This window comes from Hyalella azteca, unplaced genomic scaffold (assembly GCF_000764305.2).
Source record: "Hyalella azteca isolate HAZT.00-mixed unplaced genomic scaffold, Hazt_2.0.2 contig5595, whole genome shotgun sequence".
In the NCBI taxonomy this organism is placed as follows: Eukaryota; Metazoa; Arthropoda; class Malacostraca; order Amphipoda; family Hyalellidae; genus Hyalella; species Hyalella azteca.
The window spans coordinates 1,665-18,534 of record NW_025935779.1 but is presented as its reverse complement, the minus strand read 5'-3'; the positions used below and the strand labels follow the sequence as shown (position 1 = coordinate 18,534).

The 16,870-nt window shown below is 40.6% G+C and overlaps 2 protein-coding genes across 2 annotated transcripts in view; one reads left to right on the top strand and one right to left on the bottom strand.

The window, feature by feature from the left end:
- Positions 1-2,949: 2,949 nt before the first annotated feature.
- LOC108675663 (histidine-rich glycoprotein-like) lies at positions 2,950-5,419 on the top strand. The gene is made up of 2 exons (XM_018163691.1): positions 2,950-2,967; positions 4,679-5,419. Exons 1-2 carry the CDS (start codon positions 2,950-2,952, stop codon positions 5,417-5,419), a joined length of 759 nt encoding a protein of 252 aa, XP_018019180.1.
- Positions 5,420-6,408: 989 nt separating this feature from the next.
- LOC108675662 overlaps positions 6,409-16,870 on the bottom strand; it is a 10,662-nt gene continuing 200 nt past the window's right edge. The window contains exons 2-6 of the mRNA XM_018163690.1: positions 12,261-12,511; positions 11,511-11,851; positions 11,044-11,263; positions 7,305-7,510; positions 6,409-6,514 (exon numbers count right to left, since the gene is read on the bottom strand). Of these exons, the coding sequence (XP_018019179.1) occupies positions 6,409-6,514; positions 7,305-7,510; positions 11,044-11,263; positions 11,511-11,851; positions 12,261-12,511 (1,124 nt within the window). The remainder of the gene's footprint in view (positions 6,515-7,304; positions 7,511-11,043; positions 11,264-11,510; positions 11,852-12,260; positions 12,512-16,870) is intronic.

The following is a 16,870-nucleotide window of genomic DNA, read 5'->3' as shown; positions in this document are numbered from 1 at the left end:
AGATGAGAAATTCATTGTACATCTGTAAGATTGGAGATACTGGATTCTTTGGAAGTGTTGTCTTTAAAAAGTAATTTTTAAACGTATATTATTAACAGTTCACTCTCCTTGTCAACCGTTCACCCTCCTTTTTAACCGTTCACCCTCCTTGTCAACCGTTCACCCTACCTGCCAACCGTTAACCCTCCTTGCCAACCGTTCACTCTCCTTGCCAACCGTTCACCCTCCTTGTCAACCATTCATCTTCCTTTTTAACCGTTCACTCTCCTTGCCAACCGTTCACCCTCCTTTTTAACCGTTCGCCCTCCTTGTCAACCGTTCACCCTACTTGTCAACCGTTCACCCTACTTGTTAACCGTTCACCCTACTTGTCAACCATTCACCCTACTTGTCAACCGCTCACCCTCCTTGTCAACCGTTCACACTCCTTGTCAACCGTTCACCCTCCTTGTCAACCGTTCACCCTTCTTGTCAACCGTTCACCCTCCTTGTCAACCGTTCACCCTACCTTGTCAACCGTTCACCCTCCTTGCCAGCCGTTCACCCTCCTTGCCAGCCGTTCACCATCCTTGTCAACCGTTCACCCTACCCTGTCAACCGTTCACCCTACTTGTCAACCGTACATCCGGTAACCTCCAGCTTAACCTTGAGCTCAAACAAAGGCACTGCGGTGAGTGAAACCTGTTAACAGGTCAAAGGTTAGTCCCACGGTCAGTGAACTTTAGGAGCGTCTTCCATGGCATCTTACTTTGTGAATTGGCTGCATTGGCGGTAGGATTGGCAGGATTGGGCAATGGAATTCATTGAAAAGAGCAAATTGTTCAAACTGAGTGAGGAAAGTGTAACCGGTTTAGAAGTAGCGAGGTTGACGCTTTTACTGCATTACATTTCAACACTTTCACTCACCCTGTCACATTACACACATTTGCTGTGCTTGCAAACTTGAAAGAAATTGCCCTGGAAGTTTTCAATTTTGTTGTATATTATGTTTTTGTAGAAGCATGAAGGATATAACGATATTTACTCATCATACTAACACCAGCAGTTTATCGTGGTTTACATGCCGCAGTTTACACGTGACAATCACAACACAAATGGCGTTTGTGATCGTAAAGTTTGTCTCTTATATGATATAAATAAGACATTAGTACCGTAATTCATGACTGTAAACTCCGACGTTTACACACAGGACAGTGTATATAGACTTCTTTATTCGACTTCGACTACTCGACTAACTATCGTATTAGATATGCTACCTGATGAAACGTCTTTCTCAAAAATACCATCTACTTAGTTCATGAGTATGACTATTAATTTAAGAGAGACATATTTTCAAAAGCAATTAAGAAAATTAAAGATGAGTAGCAAAGATATATATGGATTCAAATAAAGAAATAATTATTATATGGTATTGCGATCATAACAAAGTTAGGGCAGCGTTGCCCATGATGAATAATCATGAATAAAATGTATAGCAAATGTGTAGCAAATGAACGGTAAATGGCAGATATATGCTGTTGAATACTTTATGATTAGCTTTGGTATTCAAGATTTCATTTTCAAGTAGTATTTTGCATTTAATATATCGTTAATAATGGATATATAGCATTATATTTCTACTATCATCGAATATTACGAGGCTATAAATATTACTACGAATGAATATCATTAGATTGGATGAGATATTGTTGGCTTGGCGTAGATAGTTTATACTCGTCCTATATTGTTGCATTGTAGATAGAAGTTTATTACTCTCAAATATAATCGTTTTTGCATAAATATTTTATTATTAACACCTATTATTATTAGGAATAAATTTATTATTGTTTTCAATTATAATCAAAGTCGCAACGAACTTTTTATTGCCATCGAATGTTTGTCACGGGCGTATCCTGGATACGCCCTGGGAGGTCGATCTGCGTGGGGTCATAGGGGACGCGACCTGTGCTATTCCTACGCGACTACGCAGCAAGTAGTGCTATTCCTACGTGACCACGCAGTAAGTAATGCTATTCCTACGTGACTACGCAGCAAGTAGTGCTATTCCTACGTGACCACGCAGCAAGTAATGCTATTCCTACGTGACCACGCAGTAAGTAGTGCTATTCCTACGTGACTACGCAGCAAGTAGTGCTATTCCTACGTGACCACGCAGCAAGTAATGCTATTCCTACGTGACCACGCAGCAAGTAATGCTATTCCTACGTGACCACGCAGCAAGTAATGCTATTCCTACGTGACCACGCAGCAAGTAATGCTATTCCAACGTGACCACGCAGCAAGTAATGCTATTCCTACGTGACTACGCAGCAAGTAATGCTATTCCTACGTGACCATTCAGCAAGTAATGCTATTCCTACGTGACCACGCAGCAAGTAATGCTATTCCTACGTGACAACGCAGCAAGTAATGCTATTCCTACGTGACCATTCAGCAAGTAATGCTATTCCTATGTGACTACGCAGCAAGTAATGCTATTCCTACGTGACCACTCAGCAAGTAATGCTATTCCTACGTGACTACGCAGCAAGTAATGCTATTCCTACGTGACCATTCAGCAAGTAGTGCTATTCCTACGTGACCACGCAGCAAGTAGTGCTATTCCTACCTTACCACTCAGCAAGTAGTGCTATTCCTACGTGACCACGCAGCAAGTAGTGCCATTCCTACGTGACCACGCAGCAAGTAATGCTATTCCTACGTGACCACGCAGCAATTAGTGCTATTCCTACGTGACCACGCAGCAAGTGATGCTATTCCTACGTGACCACGCAGCAAGTAATGCTATTCCTACGTGACCACGCAGCAAGTAATGCTATTCCTACGTGACCATTCAGCAAGTAATGCTATTCCTACGTGACCACGCAGCAAGTAATGCTATTCCTACGTGACCACGCAGCAAGTAGTGCTATTCCTACGTGACCACGCAGCAAGTAATGCTATTCCAACATGTCGACCACGCAGCAGGTATGGGCACCACATCTCATTAAGCCTTGTGTTACGGGCGTCACATCTCATTAAGTCTTGTGTTACTGGCGTCACATCTCATTAAGCCTTGTGTTACGGGCGTTACATCTCATTAAGTCTTGTGTTACGGGCACAGTATCTCATTAAGTCTTGTGTTACGGGCACAGCATCTCATTAAGTCTTGTGTTACGGGCACAGCATCTCATTAAGTCTTGTGTTACGGGCACAGTATCTCATTAAGTCTTGTGTTACGGGCACAGTATCTCATTAAGTCTTGTGTTACGGGCGCAGCATCTCATTAAGTCTTGTGTTACGGGCGCAGCATCTCATTAAGTCTTGTGTTACGGGCACAGCATCTCATTAAGCCTTGTGTTACGGGCGCAGCATCTCATTAAGTCTTGTGTTACGGGCGCAGCATCTCATTAAGTCTTGACATCCTTCACGGTGTGTGGTTTTGTTATAAAAACACAGGACGCGTTCTCCTTCATCTAAGCGTCGCCTGAGTATTTGTGTGGTAATTTTCTTGTGTGAATGTATACATACATACATATTTATGAGTGTGTGTATGGATATAAGTATGATTATATGTAGACAACCTTTATTTTGGCTTTGGAAAGTTAGGTTTAATTAGTTTAAGTTTTAATGAGAGAATTAGTTTAATTAAGTTTAAGGAGTTGCAGGGATGAAGTGTAGGCGGTATGCTGACCTTCATGCCTCACCTGCTTGACCTCCTGACCCTCACCCCCAGTGACAAGACAGTGACAAGACAGTGACAAGACAGTGACAAGACAGTGACAAGACAGTTTCGAGGGAGAGTCCGTCCCCCAGACTGGCGCCCCCCAGCACCAGCAGCGAGCAGCGGCAGGGGTCTACCGCCCCCAGACTGGGGCTACCCTCGACCCCCACGTAGCAGGCCACAACCCCACGGGGGTCTGAACCCCCACACCCTGGAGGGGGGCATGATGGTTAGTTACATATTAGAGTGGCATGACTCATATTAGAGTGGCATGACTCAAATTAGAGTGGCATGACTCATATTAGAGTGACATGACTCATATTAGAGTGGCATGACTCATATTAGGGTGTCATGACTCATCTTAGAGTGGCATGACTCACCTTAGAGTGGAATGACTCACCTTAAAGTGGCATGACTCATCTTAGAGTGGCATGACTCATATTAGAGTAACATGACTCATAGTAGAGTGGCATGACTCACCTTAGAGTGACATGAATCATATTAGAGTGGCATGACTCATCTTAGAGTGGCATGACTCACCTTAGATTGGCATGACTCACCTTAGAGTGGCATGACTCACCTTAAAGTGGCATGACTCACTTTAGAGTGACATGACTCACCTTAGATTGGCATGACTCCCCTTGGAGTGGCATGACTCACCTTGGAGTGGCATGACTCACCTTAGAGTGGCATGACTCACCTTAGAGTGGCATGACTCACTCTGTCTCTTATACACATCTAGATGTGTATAAGAGACAGGCACCATTCAGCAGGTGGTGTGAGCGCTACTTCTTTAGAAGCTCAAAAGAAAACAAAATGCCTCGTGAATTCAACAAAACTTCATCGAATTTGATGAATATATTATGAACCTACCTGCCGTTTTCTTTGCTTTTGAATTCTTGATGAATTTGCGATTATAGCAGACTAATGATATAAGTACATATACTGAGGACATAAGTACATATATANTTCCAGCACTGCCACAGCCACTTCCAGCACTGCCACAGCCACTTCCAGCACTGCCACAGCCACTTCCAGCACTGCCACAGCCACTTCCAGCACTGCCACAGCCACTTCCAGCACTGCCACAGCCACTTCCAGCACTGCCACAGCCACTTCCAGCACTGCCACAGCCACTTCCAGCACTGCCACAGCCACTTCCAGCACTGCCACAGCCACTTCCAGCACTGCCACAGCCACTTCCAGCACTGCCACAGCCACTTCCAGCACTGCCACAGCCACTTCCAGCACTGCCACAGCCACTTCCAGCACTGCCACAGCCACTTCCAGCACTGCCACAGCCACTTCCAGCACTGCCACAGCCACTTCCAGCACTGCCACAGCCACTTCCAGCACTGCCACAGCCACTTCCAGCACTGCCACAGCCACTTCCAGCACTGCCACAGCCACTTCCAGCACTGCCACAGCCACTTCCAGCACTGCCACAGCCACTTCCAGCACTGCCACAGCCACTTCCAGCACTGCCACAGCCACTTCCAGCACTGCCACAGCCACTTCCAGCACTGCCACAGCCACTTCCAGCACTGCCACAGCCACTTCCAGCACTGCCACAGCCACTTTCAACACTGCCACAGCCACTTCCAGCACTGCCACAGCCACTTCCAGCACTGCCACAGCCACTTCCAGCACTGCCACAGCCACTTTCAACCCCTACTCGCCCTAGTTTACTTTACCCGAGATCCTGCTGGCTATTAATCACCGCGAAAGTTTGAAGTGAAAGTGGAAGTGAAAGTGAAAGAGCGTGACACAGCAACATCTCTTTGTTCTACAGGATATGGAGTTAGTCTTGAAATAATGCGGACATCGTGAATGGCTTTTCCTTGTTTCCATCTAAACCGATTTTGATGAAAATTTATTGACTTCTATGCAATGTGGAGTAAAATGTATATTTACTGTATAAGTATTGAACAAAAGCCAAATTTTTTAATAATAAGAAATAATTTTAATGATGGCGATTCTTTTGAATTGAAGAGTTTCATACGACTTAAAATTTTTGAAGAAAAAATATTTATTTTAAATTGTCGTGAGTTTTGAAAAAGTTACGAACGGAAATCGGTGTGCCCGGCATTTCATTTGTTGTCGGCTACCGCAGCCCGATTATACATTTTATATGTATATTTTGTATAATACAAATAGTATATAATTAATGTGCATTATTATGTATGTCATAAGTATTATATAATACAAATATAATATAATACATATTTGTTTATAATATTTATAGTCAATTATTATCTAATCTTCCCCAAAAATTTATATTAGCGCTTATTTGAATGATATTTAAATGCGCATATAAAAATAAATGAGCGAGTTACGCTGTGAGGTTTTCCACTGTTGACACAAAATCAACGCGCAGCGGAGATGCCGGCGTAAGATATCAACAAAATTTTATTTCGTACGCATGCAGATTGTTGATGGCTGAATTCAAGATGCCTTCTGGCCTTACGACAGTCGTAACAGATGCCCTCTCCTTATGACGGTTATATAAATGTTCAGTATTTTGGTGCTGGGTTAGAGGTCAAGGTCAAACTGTTTAGGTGAAGGTCAGACCTCGTTAAAGTTTGACTTCTGAACTCGAAAAGCTCCACGTAACAATTTCGTACGCGCTGCACTTACGACCACCGCACCACTTACGACCACCGCACCACTTACGACCACCGCACCACTTACGACCACCGCACCACTTACGACCATGCGACGCCCATGAGGCGGGCGTGGTGGCAGGTTTGGTTGAGGGGGCGGCGAGGGCTGGTCAGGTTGTCCGTGCCGAGGCTGAACATGTCCACCAGACTGGCCACAACCAAACACACATAATAATAAATTACAAAATAAAAATTCATTACTTTTGAAATTATAATTATAATAAATATAATTATAATATTATAACATGCAAATTATAAGGCTATGTATTCAGCGCGCTATGGTTTGTTAATACTGAAGCAATACGCATAGATACAAATAATGAACTGCGTTGGTGAACTGCTATATATATGGACTTAGCGGCGATGGAACAGAAGGTATTACGTGTAACACAGTGTAAATTATAAATATTTATATAACAGTGAACCTATTAGTCGACCTTGCATTGTAATTGCTTCTTTAATAATCATCGAATAGCTGGACAAACTGGGTCTATTGGACCTAATTGAGCAAGTGGATCTACTGTTAATGTACCCAACGAACGTAACGATCAAATGGATCCAGCTCCTTTACAATAACATTTCTAATAGACTAAGTGCTTCTCCGGAGGCCAAATATCCTGAGCTGTAATTCATGCCACAAAAAGTCAGCTTAAATCCCGCGATATTCTCACTCATGAAAACATTTATTATGTAGTGCTTCTTCATAGTTATATCTCTATCACTCAAGAAAACATTTATTATGAAGTGCTTCTTTATACTAGAAAATTCTAATATTCTTGCGGGTGTGATTCTCAAGTCTACTAAATTACAGTTTCTAGCAATGAATTAATTCTTTATAGAAAATATAGAATATTTACTAGTAATTAAGCCTCTTTACTAAAAGGGCATAATAATAACTAGGATATTATTCTTATAGCTAGAAGNCTTGACTGTCACACCTAGCAAGCTTCTTGAGGTCATATCCTTTGGCCAGGAGCTCCGGGCGGGAAGGAAGGTGCAGGAGTAGCAAGGGTCTCTTGGGGGCGTCTTCGCGAGGGGCGGCTCCCTCAGTGGGCCACGTCCAGCCCTCTGAGGGCACAGACGAGGGTCGCTCTGCCGAGGATGTGGCGCGGACGCCGACTGCGCTGGAGGATGCGTAGTAGTCCTGAATGCAGGTAGGATGTGTGATTATACACTCAGAAAGACTTTTCTAAACTAAGAAATTCTAAATTTCTTAACGATAATTTCCATTCCTTAAAGGGAATATCCTAATACAGGGAATATCGAGGGTTTTTTTCTGGCTCGCGGTGCGGGTGTCCACTGTCCAGCTGAGCGGACAAGTTGATGTTGAGCACTGGGCGGACCAGCTCTAAAGATTCCATTATAAGCAGTTCCGAGCGGCGGTCGGCTCTCTCTGTGGTACATTCTAACTGCAAATTTGTGCCGCCTGCTAATCAGTGTGTTCAGATTCATCATATTCATCAGTCATTAAGTATTTCTCTAACTTTCTGTGAACCTGGTACGTTGTTCCTTATTTTGTGCGAATGCCGTGTCATTTTCTTTTCCTTTGGTTTGCAATAACTATGCTTATTTGCGCCTGAAGTAACTTATATACAGTTTTAAGAAAGTATCATTAATGGCGAATTTGTATCAAATTCTATCAAATTAATATCTGCTATATTTCATATGTATATATCAGAGGTTGTTAAATTAATATCAAATCTATATCAAAGTTGTTGAATATATTCATATCAAATCTATCGAATTCTAAAAAAACAATATAAATGTTATAAAAACTTTATCCAATATATTTGATCTCAATAAAATATATCTATTTGCCAGAAATATGCATTGTGCAATTGGTGCTAGCAGTTGGTTAATCTGTTACGGGTTTTGTCATCCTAATTCAAGTCTTTAGTCTTCTTTCAATAAGCAGTTACTTCGAGCTAATCCTGCCGCCCTTTTCCGTACAACTTTATCTCCTCTAACTGATTTCCTCTAAATTTCCACTATTAACCTCTTCATTCATTGCATAAATCATGATCATATAGTCTCAACACTGGGCATTAAAAATCTCAGGCTAGTTGGATAGTTTTGAAATTTATTTGATCTTTATTTCTGAAATAACAGTTTTTTTGACAGTTGAAAACTCTATGAGCCTGACGAAAATTATATTTTATTTCTAGTATTAGGTTTTGAGTCCTGCTGTCCACGTGCTTTTTCGCCCTCCTTGCGACGTCATTTCTCTTGCGCAACGTCCACGTTGTCTGATGTCACGGCTACGTCACAGCGCTCAGGAGCTGGGGCCATACCTTCAAAACTCGCTAAGTGAGCGTAAATACTTACGCTCTATTTTCTTGTCTATGCTTGGTGGATTTTGCTTGAAAGGCCGTCAAGGATTGGCTGATGAACTTACGATCTCTTAACTTTTTTTGAAAGTATAGGCCCTGGTGCCTTTAACCACGCTCAGAACAGGCTACCTTAGTGGAAGCCAATTTACTTCAGCGCTAATACCCCCGGAAGAAAAGCATTTTTACACTGTTTTTAATAGAATTTCTCGATAAATAAAACCTTACGAAGCATCTTGGCTATTTTTGTATGCGCCATGGCTGCTTCCTGCCAATTTTCTTGTTCAGAGTTAGTTAATTGAATTAGCTCGTAAATTTAAACTCAAAGGTGTAAATCCTTACAATATATTGAGGAATTTATTTGTATTTGTGCTTGTCATCATGACACAGTTTGGCCTGGTAAAAGAGCGTATCATCCGCTATCTGCGCCTGCTGAGGATACAAAAGTGAGTCACAATTTGAACAAAATACCCATTTTTTCTGAGAGTACTTTTTTATCCTAAACTGAGACTAGAAGCAATTGAGATTTGTGAAAGTCAAATATGTTAATGATTATGAAGTTGTTTCTCTTGAAGGGGTAAATGGCTAGAATGAAATATAATATACTAAAATAATAATTAATATATTGTAAGTTCCAGGGAGCAAAGGCTGTGCCGCGTGAGCGTCATGCAATGCTGGGAAATGTTGTGAATTAGTGAATAAAGAATGATAAATAGTTGATGTTAATAGTCAAGTTAACTCACTCCGAAATAAAATTGAAATTAACATGGAGAGGAAAGGTTGTCCGAAGAAAAGTTTTTTCTCAACTGGGATTAATGCTCTACATATTCTCGAGGAACATATTCTCATACGTTATACCAACGAATGTTAGAAAATCCTACTAACTCTTATATCGATGAGATGTGAAGACTTGAGTGTCAATTAAAAATCTAATTTGACCTTTAAAATAACTTGAAATTCTTTGAAATTAAGATGTAGCTTGCACGCAAAACTGTAAAGTTAAAAAATATTTACACTCAGCAAGGGCGCCTTCGTTGGGCAGGCGATTTTTCAAAGCAAGATACAACAATAAATGGAAAAATTCACATTCAACAACCCGTTAATTTTACGTAGAATTATCCACAATTTGGTGGAAGTCACTAAAATGAAATGAATCTATGAAATTATTTTTATCAGAATCAGTGGAAGTGTGCTTACTCCACTGAGCTTGCGACGCTATTAATTTCGCGTGCATTCAAGACATGGAATTTTCGATACAGTTATGTTGAAAAATTAAACTTATCTTTTTTGTCCGTTGATGGAGAAAAATGAGTTTAAGTTATACGAGGAACGTGACCTGATCGGCAAGCTATTCGCCAAACCTTCATTGAACACTTTACCGTTTCCATCATCAGTTAAAAAAATATAGAATACAAGTACAATCCGCAATAAAAATCTAAATACACGCGAAAAGATTTATATGTATATTTAGATAAGTATATTTAGATTTTTCCTACTGATTGCAATTGTTCACAATTAAATTTTTTTTACCTGATGATGAAGCTTGTCTCCGAGAGGTCAATGAAGATTTGAAGAGTTGTCCTGGCGTTTCGATTGTTTTTAAGTTCTCGAGGAACATGTTATCAGAGCAAACTAATGAGATAAGAAGTGGACTTGTGAACTGTAACAATATCAGCAGTGGACTTGTGTGCTGTAACCATATCAGAAGTGGACTTGTGTGTTGTAACCATGTCAGAAGTGGACTTGTGTATTGTAACTATATCAGAAGTGGACTTGTGTACTGTAACCATGTCAGAAGTGGACTTGTGTGCTGTAACCATATCAGAAGTGGACTTGTGCACTGTAACCATGTCAGAAGTGGACTTGTGTGCTGTAACCATATCAGAAGTGGACTTGTGTATTGTAACTATATCTGAAGTTGACTTGTTTGCTGTAACCATATCAGAAGTGGACTTGTTTGCTGTAACCATATCAGAAGTGGACTTGTCTGCTGTAACCATATCAGAAGTGGGCTTGTTTGCTGTAACCATGTCAGAAGTGGACTTGTCTGCTGTAAACATATCAGAATTCTTACAAATATATTCTATATCAACGGTCTTAGCGGTTTGAGACAGAAATTGGAAGCAGTTAATGCAGCGACAGGGACGGAAAAAGTTTGGAAAGTCACTAAACTCAATTCAGATAAGAAGCCACCAAAACCTTAAAGAAGAAAATATAGGTGCCTGCAGATACAAAAACTTCGATAAGCGACTGAAACTAAAAGCATTTTGAAGAAAAACAGCAACTAAAAGCGTGTAGTAATACGACAGCAACTGAAGAAGTCACGGGCGTAAATGGACGCAAGACTCACGGTGAAACGTACGCTGCCCCTCCTGCCGCTTCTACCTAAGCCGGCATCTCCTTCGAAATTGTCTTGCATGGATGATGATGGAGGGGCAGAGGATGAAGGAGGAAGTGGGGATGGAAGAGACCTGATGTTGGTGGTGGATGTGGGTAACCTTACCTCATCTTCTCTCCTTAGGTCAGGAGTGATGTGGTTATTATCAGACTGGCCGTGAGACGTGCCCATGCTGTGCAATGAGGAAAGAAATCGTTGGTTTTGTGTCGACATATCTAAAGTAAGTGAGGATTTTAGTTGAATATTAATGAGATCCGGAATTATTATGCTTTATAGTATAATTGTCATATTATAATTGCATTCATTGCAATTTACGGTCAAAATTGAAAACAGTCCATCTTCGCTGCAATCTGAAGAAATGTACAGGTAATTGCTATAAAATCATGTTAAAAAATAACCTAGAAAATAAGATCACTCACGCGTAGCTGAAAAAGTTGCCAATCATTTTCGTGAGATCGAAACCCGGTGAAAGCGAAGCCGGGGCGGCGGCGTAGCCTGTTTCAGGAGCGCTCGTCCCCCCGGTGGCCGTTTCATCTGTAACCGTTTTTTCTGTTGCCGCTTCATCAAAAACCGTTTCATCGGTGTCCGTTTCATTAGTAGCCGTTTCATCGGTGACAGTTTCATCGGTTACAGTTTCAGCAGTGTCTGTTTCAGCCGCGATAGTCAACTCTGTTGTCGCCGTAGTTTCAGCATCCGTTTCCCCCTCCCGTTTAACTCTGTTGTGTTCGTCATCCAATTCATCAAGTGACGCTCTCAGAGTCTGTTAAATTATAAGAAAACTTATAAAACAGATTTAACTTCACTCGCCTATTCAAATGGTTGATTGAATTGAATTCCAACCATTAGCCTCATGTTATTCGGCAATTAAGATTTTTTTATCCATCTAACCTAACCCTCCCCCATCTTTTTTTCCTCCTAAGCCACCCCATCCTCCCTAAAATACAATATAAACTTGGGCTTATACAAATACAATACAATAAAGTCCAAATGTCCCTACATTGTAGGCGTCCTAGAAGCGCGCTTCAATAGCCCCTGTATATTGCGGCAACAAACACACAAACACGCAAGTTAACAAACAAACGAACACACAAACAATGAGTAATATATACATAAGCCAACACGTAGCCACCTGAACTGAACAATTTATATATTGCCTAATTTCTTCCCACCTTGATAAGCAGCGTGAGGTCGTCTCTATCTTTTGATCCACCGTCCTCTCCAGGCCACCGCCAGTCCACCTCCACTCCGTCCATCCGCCTCGTCCTCAGGAAGTCCACGACCTGTTCGGAGAAATTCGCGACGGCGGCCTTGGTGGACGTGACCTGCGCGAACGATGTGGACTTGATTGACGTGCCTCCCAGCGCTACGATGACGCGCAGCCTCGGGTTCTCGGCCTTCATCGCCTGGATCCTGTCGAAGTCTGCGGGGCAAACGGATCCTTGATACACCAATAATTGGACTTACGTTCATTGAGTTACCATTCATCAATGTAATTGAATTTGCGGTGCAAATGGGTTCTTGATAGGCCAATAATTTGACTTACGTTCATTTAGTTACTATTCATAAATTTAATTGAATTTGCGGAGCAAACCGATCCTTATTGAGTAATTTGTACTTCGTTGTTAACAAGTTGTCATTCATGTATACAATCGAAGTCGACTAAGAGCAAACGGGCCGTTGAACAGTCAATAATTATACATTACGTTCCAAAAATCCCGTTCACAAATGTGATTTAAGACTGCGGTACAATACATTAATGAACAACACGTTAATAAAATTATAGCAGTTTTCATTCTTAAATCGATTTTGCCACTTCGAGGCTCAGTAGCGATTGTGCCACTCCAATTTTTCAATTATATTCTGAAATCGTTTTCACGATATTCTGAAACTATTTTCTGATTCTAATGGCAATTTTCAGAATTACGTCATCGTTTCCCGATTCACTGTATTAACTAAAAATTTGCTCTATTATTTCCAGATTTTTTTCATCATTTTTAGACTTTTTCAATCATTTTCAGATTTTTTCAATCATTTCTAGATTTTTTTAATCATTTTCAGATTTTTTTTCAATCATTTTCAATTTTTTTCAATCATTTTCAGATTTTTTCAATCATTTCTACGATTTTCCGTTTCATTACCTGCTTCTCTCTATCATTTCAAGATTATCTTCATCAATCTTTTATTCATTGTTCGGCGCAACGCCCCGCTGCGCCGCCCGTCACGACCACAGCGCGCGTGATGTTACGGTGCGTCTGAAGGCCAGCAGCTGCGCCCTACGGCTTAATTACGGCGGCACGTGCGGCTTAATTACGGCGGCACGTGCGGCTTAATTACGGCGGCACGAGCGGCTTAATTACGGCGGCACGTGTAGCTTAATTACGGCGGCACGAGCGGCTTAATTACGGCGGCACGTGTAGTATGGCTGCACTACGGCTGTATTACGGCTGCACTACGGCTGTATTACGGCTGCTGCGCTGTTTGATCACCAAACAGGCACCGGCAACAGGCCGTTTACGTTGTTAACCCAACGGTCTGTAACGGGAGTATGACGTCACCAAACCGTTACTGCGGGGGTCGGGGGTCACGCTGATATGAAACCCCTAACCCCCCATAGAACTGCCCCCCTTCTACGGTGACCCGCTGTCAGAAAATTCATTGGGTTATAATGTCCAAATAATGGCACACTTCCTGCACGTAGCAATGATACGCCGTGCTATAGGGTCAAACTGAGTCAAGATGACCCACACGGAAGCAAATTGACTAAGTTGGACATATTACTCCTTATTTTTCTGAGTGCATGGAAAAAGCGGGAACTTGATACATTGTGGAATAATGGTCATTGAATGTATATCATTTACCCGAACATTTTACTACGTGATAAATCCATGGTAATATGTATGTCTCTTCTTGTCATGATGATCTCTCTCTGTTATGTTGATCTCTTTCTCTAATGTTGATCTCTCTCTTTAATGTTAATCTCTCTGTCATGTTAATCTCTCTGTTATGTAGATCTCTCTCTGTTATGTTGATCTCTTTCTTTTATGTTGATCTCTCTCTGTTATGTTGATCTCTCTCCGTTAAGCCGACTCTCTCTCCCTGTTCCTCCAAGCGCCTTCATAAACGCACTTGCCTCATCAGGATTGCTTAAAGATTGCCGCAGGATTAACCGATCACTCGACATCTCTCACACAATCACCACAAAAAACAATCGTTTTATCATCGCACGCTGGAGAAGAAAATGCTTGAAACGACCTGCAATGACGTGCAATGATATAGAGTCATTGCCACTAGTGGTAATTAATTAAACAGTGAAAGTGGAAGGCTCGAGGCAGTGAAGTCAGCTGAGCAGTGAGCGGTCATTCGTTGCTGCCTTCATCGCTGACTTCACTGCTCAGGCAGTGAGGGTGCAGAGGGAAAAGAGAGTAAATGAGAGGCAGAGGATAAAAGAGGTGCAAGAGAGCAAAATAAGGTAAATGGATAGAAGGGTATGAGAGGGCGGAATTAGGTATGGGGAGAAAAGAGGGAAAAGAGGGCTAATATGATACAGAGGATAATAGAGGCGAAAGAAAGCAAACTAAGGTAAAGAGGATTAAAGGGTATAAGAGAGCAGAATTAGGCATAGGGGAGAGAAGAGGGAAATGAGGGTAAATAAGATACAGAGGATAAAAGAGGTGAAAGAGAGCAAAGTAAGGTGAAGGGGATAAAAGAAGTATAAGGGGGCAGAATTAGGTATAACGGATAAAAGAGATAAGAGGGCAAATAAAATACAGAAGATAAAAGAGGCGAAAGAGAGCAAAATAAATTAGAGGGGATAAAAGAGGTATAAGAGGGAAGAATTAGGTATAGGGGAGAAAAGAGGGATTTGAGGGCACAGAGGGCAAGTTTGCGTGAGAAAAACAGCGCGGTTATCACACGTAGAAGAAGTTTGCTCTGAACTCATTTCGCATGCATGGATAAAGTAAGTAGTAACCTCTGACATGGTCCTAATTATTTTAACGTACGTTCTATGCACCATTCAGCAGGTGGTGTGAGCGCTACTTCTTTAGAAGCTCAAAAGAAAACAAAATGCCTCGTGAATTCAACAAAACTTCATCGAATTTGATGAATATATTATGAACCTACCTGCCATTTTATTTGCTTTTGAATTCTTTGTGAGCTTGCGATTAAATCAGATTAATGATTCAAGTACATATACTAATAATATAAGTATATATATACAATAATAATGCCACGACTTTGATTAGTTGAAATTTTCAAACATCCATTAAATAAAAATGAAGCATTTCTATCTGGACCTTCATCTTCAGAATGATCAGGTTTAAGGGTGTAACAACAGCTACTTAACTCCAATAACCTTAACACAAATTTAATGAGGTGGGCGTATAATTAAACCCTGCCTGAGAATTACGTTCATGTTTTCCATATCGCACAAGTGTTAATAACATAATTAAATGAAATATTGTGCGATGCACTTTCCGTCGCACAATTGACATGCCGTCACAGAATGTCACCAAAATCGTCCCGCTATTGACGGACTTATAGATATAAACATACATCGTATATATTTATATTTTTTAACGTACGTTCTATGCACCATTCAGCAGGTGGTGTGAGCTCTACTTCTTTAAAAGCTTAAAAGAAAACAAAATGCCTTGTGAATTCAATAAAACTTCCATTCAGCAGTTGGTGTAAGCTCTACTTCTTTGAAAGCTTTAAAGGAAACAAAATGCCTCGTGAATTCAACAAAACTTCATCGAATTTGATGAATATATTATGAACCTACCTGCCGTTTTCTTTGCTTTTGAATTCTTGATGAATTTGCGATTATAGCAGACTAATGATATAAGTACATATACTGAGGACATAAGTACATATATACTGTATATACACTAATAATACTGCCACGACTTTGATTAGTTGAAATTTTCAACCATCCATTAATAAAAATGAAGCATTTCTATCTGAGCCTTCACCCTCAGCATAATCAGGTTGAAGATGTAACAACAGCTACTTAACAGGAATAACCTTAACACTAACTTAATGAGGTGTGCGTAGAATTAAACCCTGCCGGAGAATTACGTTCATGTTTTCTATATCGCACAATTGTTAATAATATAATTAAATGTGATATTGTGCGACGCGTTTTTCGTCGCACAATTGACATGCCGTCACAGAATGTCACCAAAATCGTCCCGCTATTGACGGACTTATAGATATAAACATACATCGTATATATTTATATTATTTTGTATACAATCCAAATCTAAATTACTTCTTAGTTAACGAGAATTATTTATCTGCTATTCCGGCAACTTGAATTATCTTGTTATTCAGACTGAGAATTTTTTGTGCTGATATTGAGACCTCGAAACTAGTCAGCTGGTCTGACTAAAGAGCGCTGACTGAAGGTAAAATAGTCGTTTAGGCTGAAAACTGAAATGAAATTCACTGAATCTGAAAGAAGAAAATTATTAACTTTCAATTATCTATAGAATAACCCCTTTAGAGAGATTTAGGTATTAATTGATGCTAAAAAGTAACAATTTATATTGATATTAGTGGAATTAAAATGATTTCAATCAAGTTTTGTAAACTTGATTTAATTTTAGTATTTTCTAATGAAGTCTAGTCATTTTATTTAGAATATAGTGTTGATAATAGAAGTATTGTTATTTAATTTGAATTGGTATTTTTAATTGATTGTAGTCATTTTAATTGCACTGCATTACTTCAAGTTTGAACACGGCACTAATAGTTATATTGTAGTCTCTTATACACA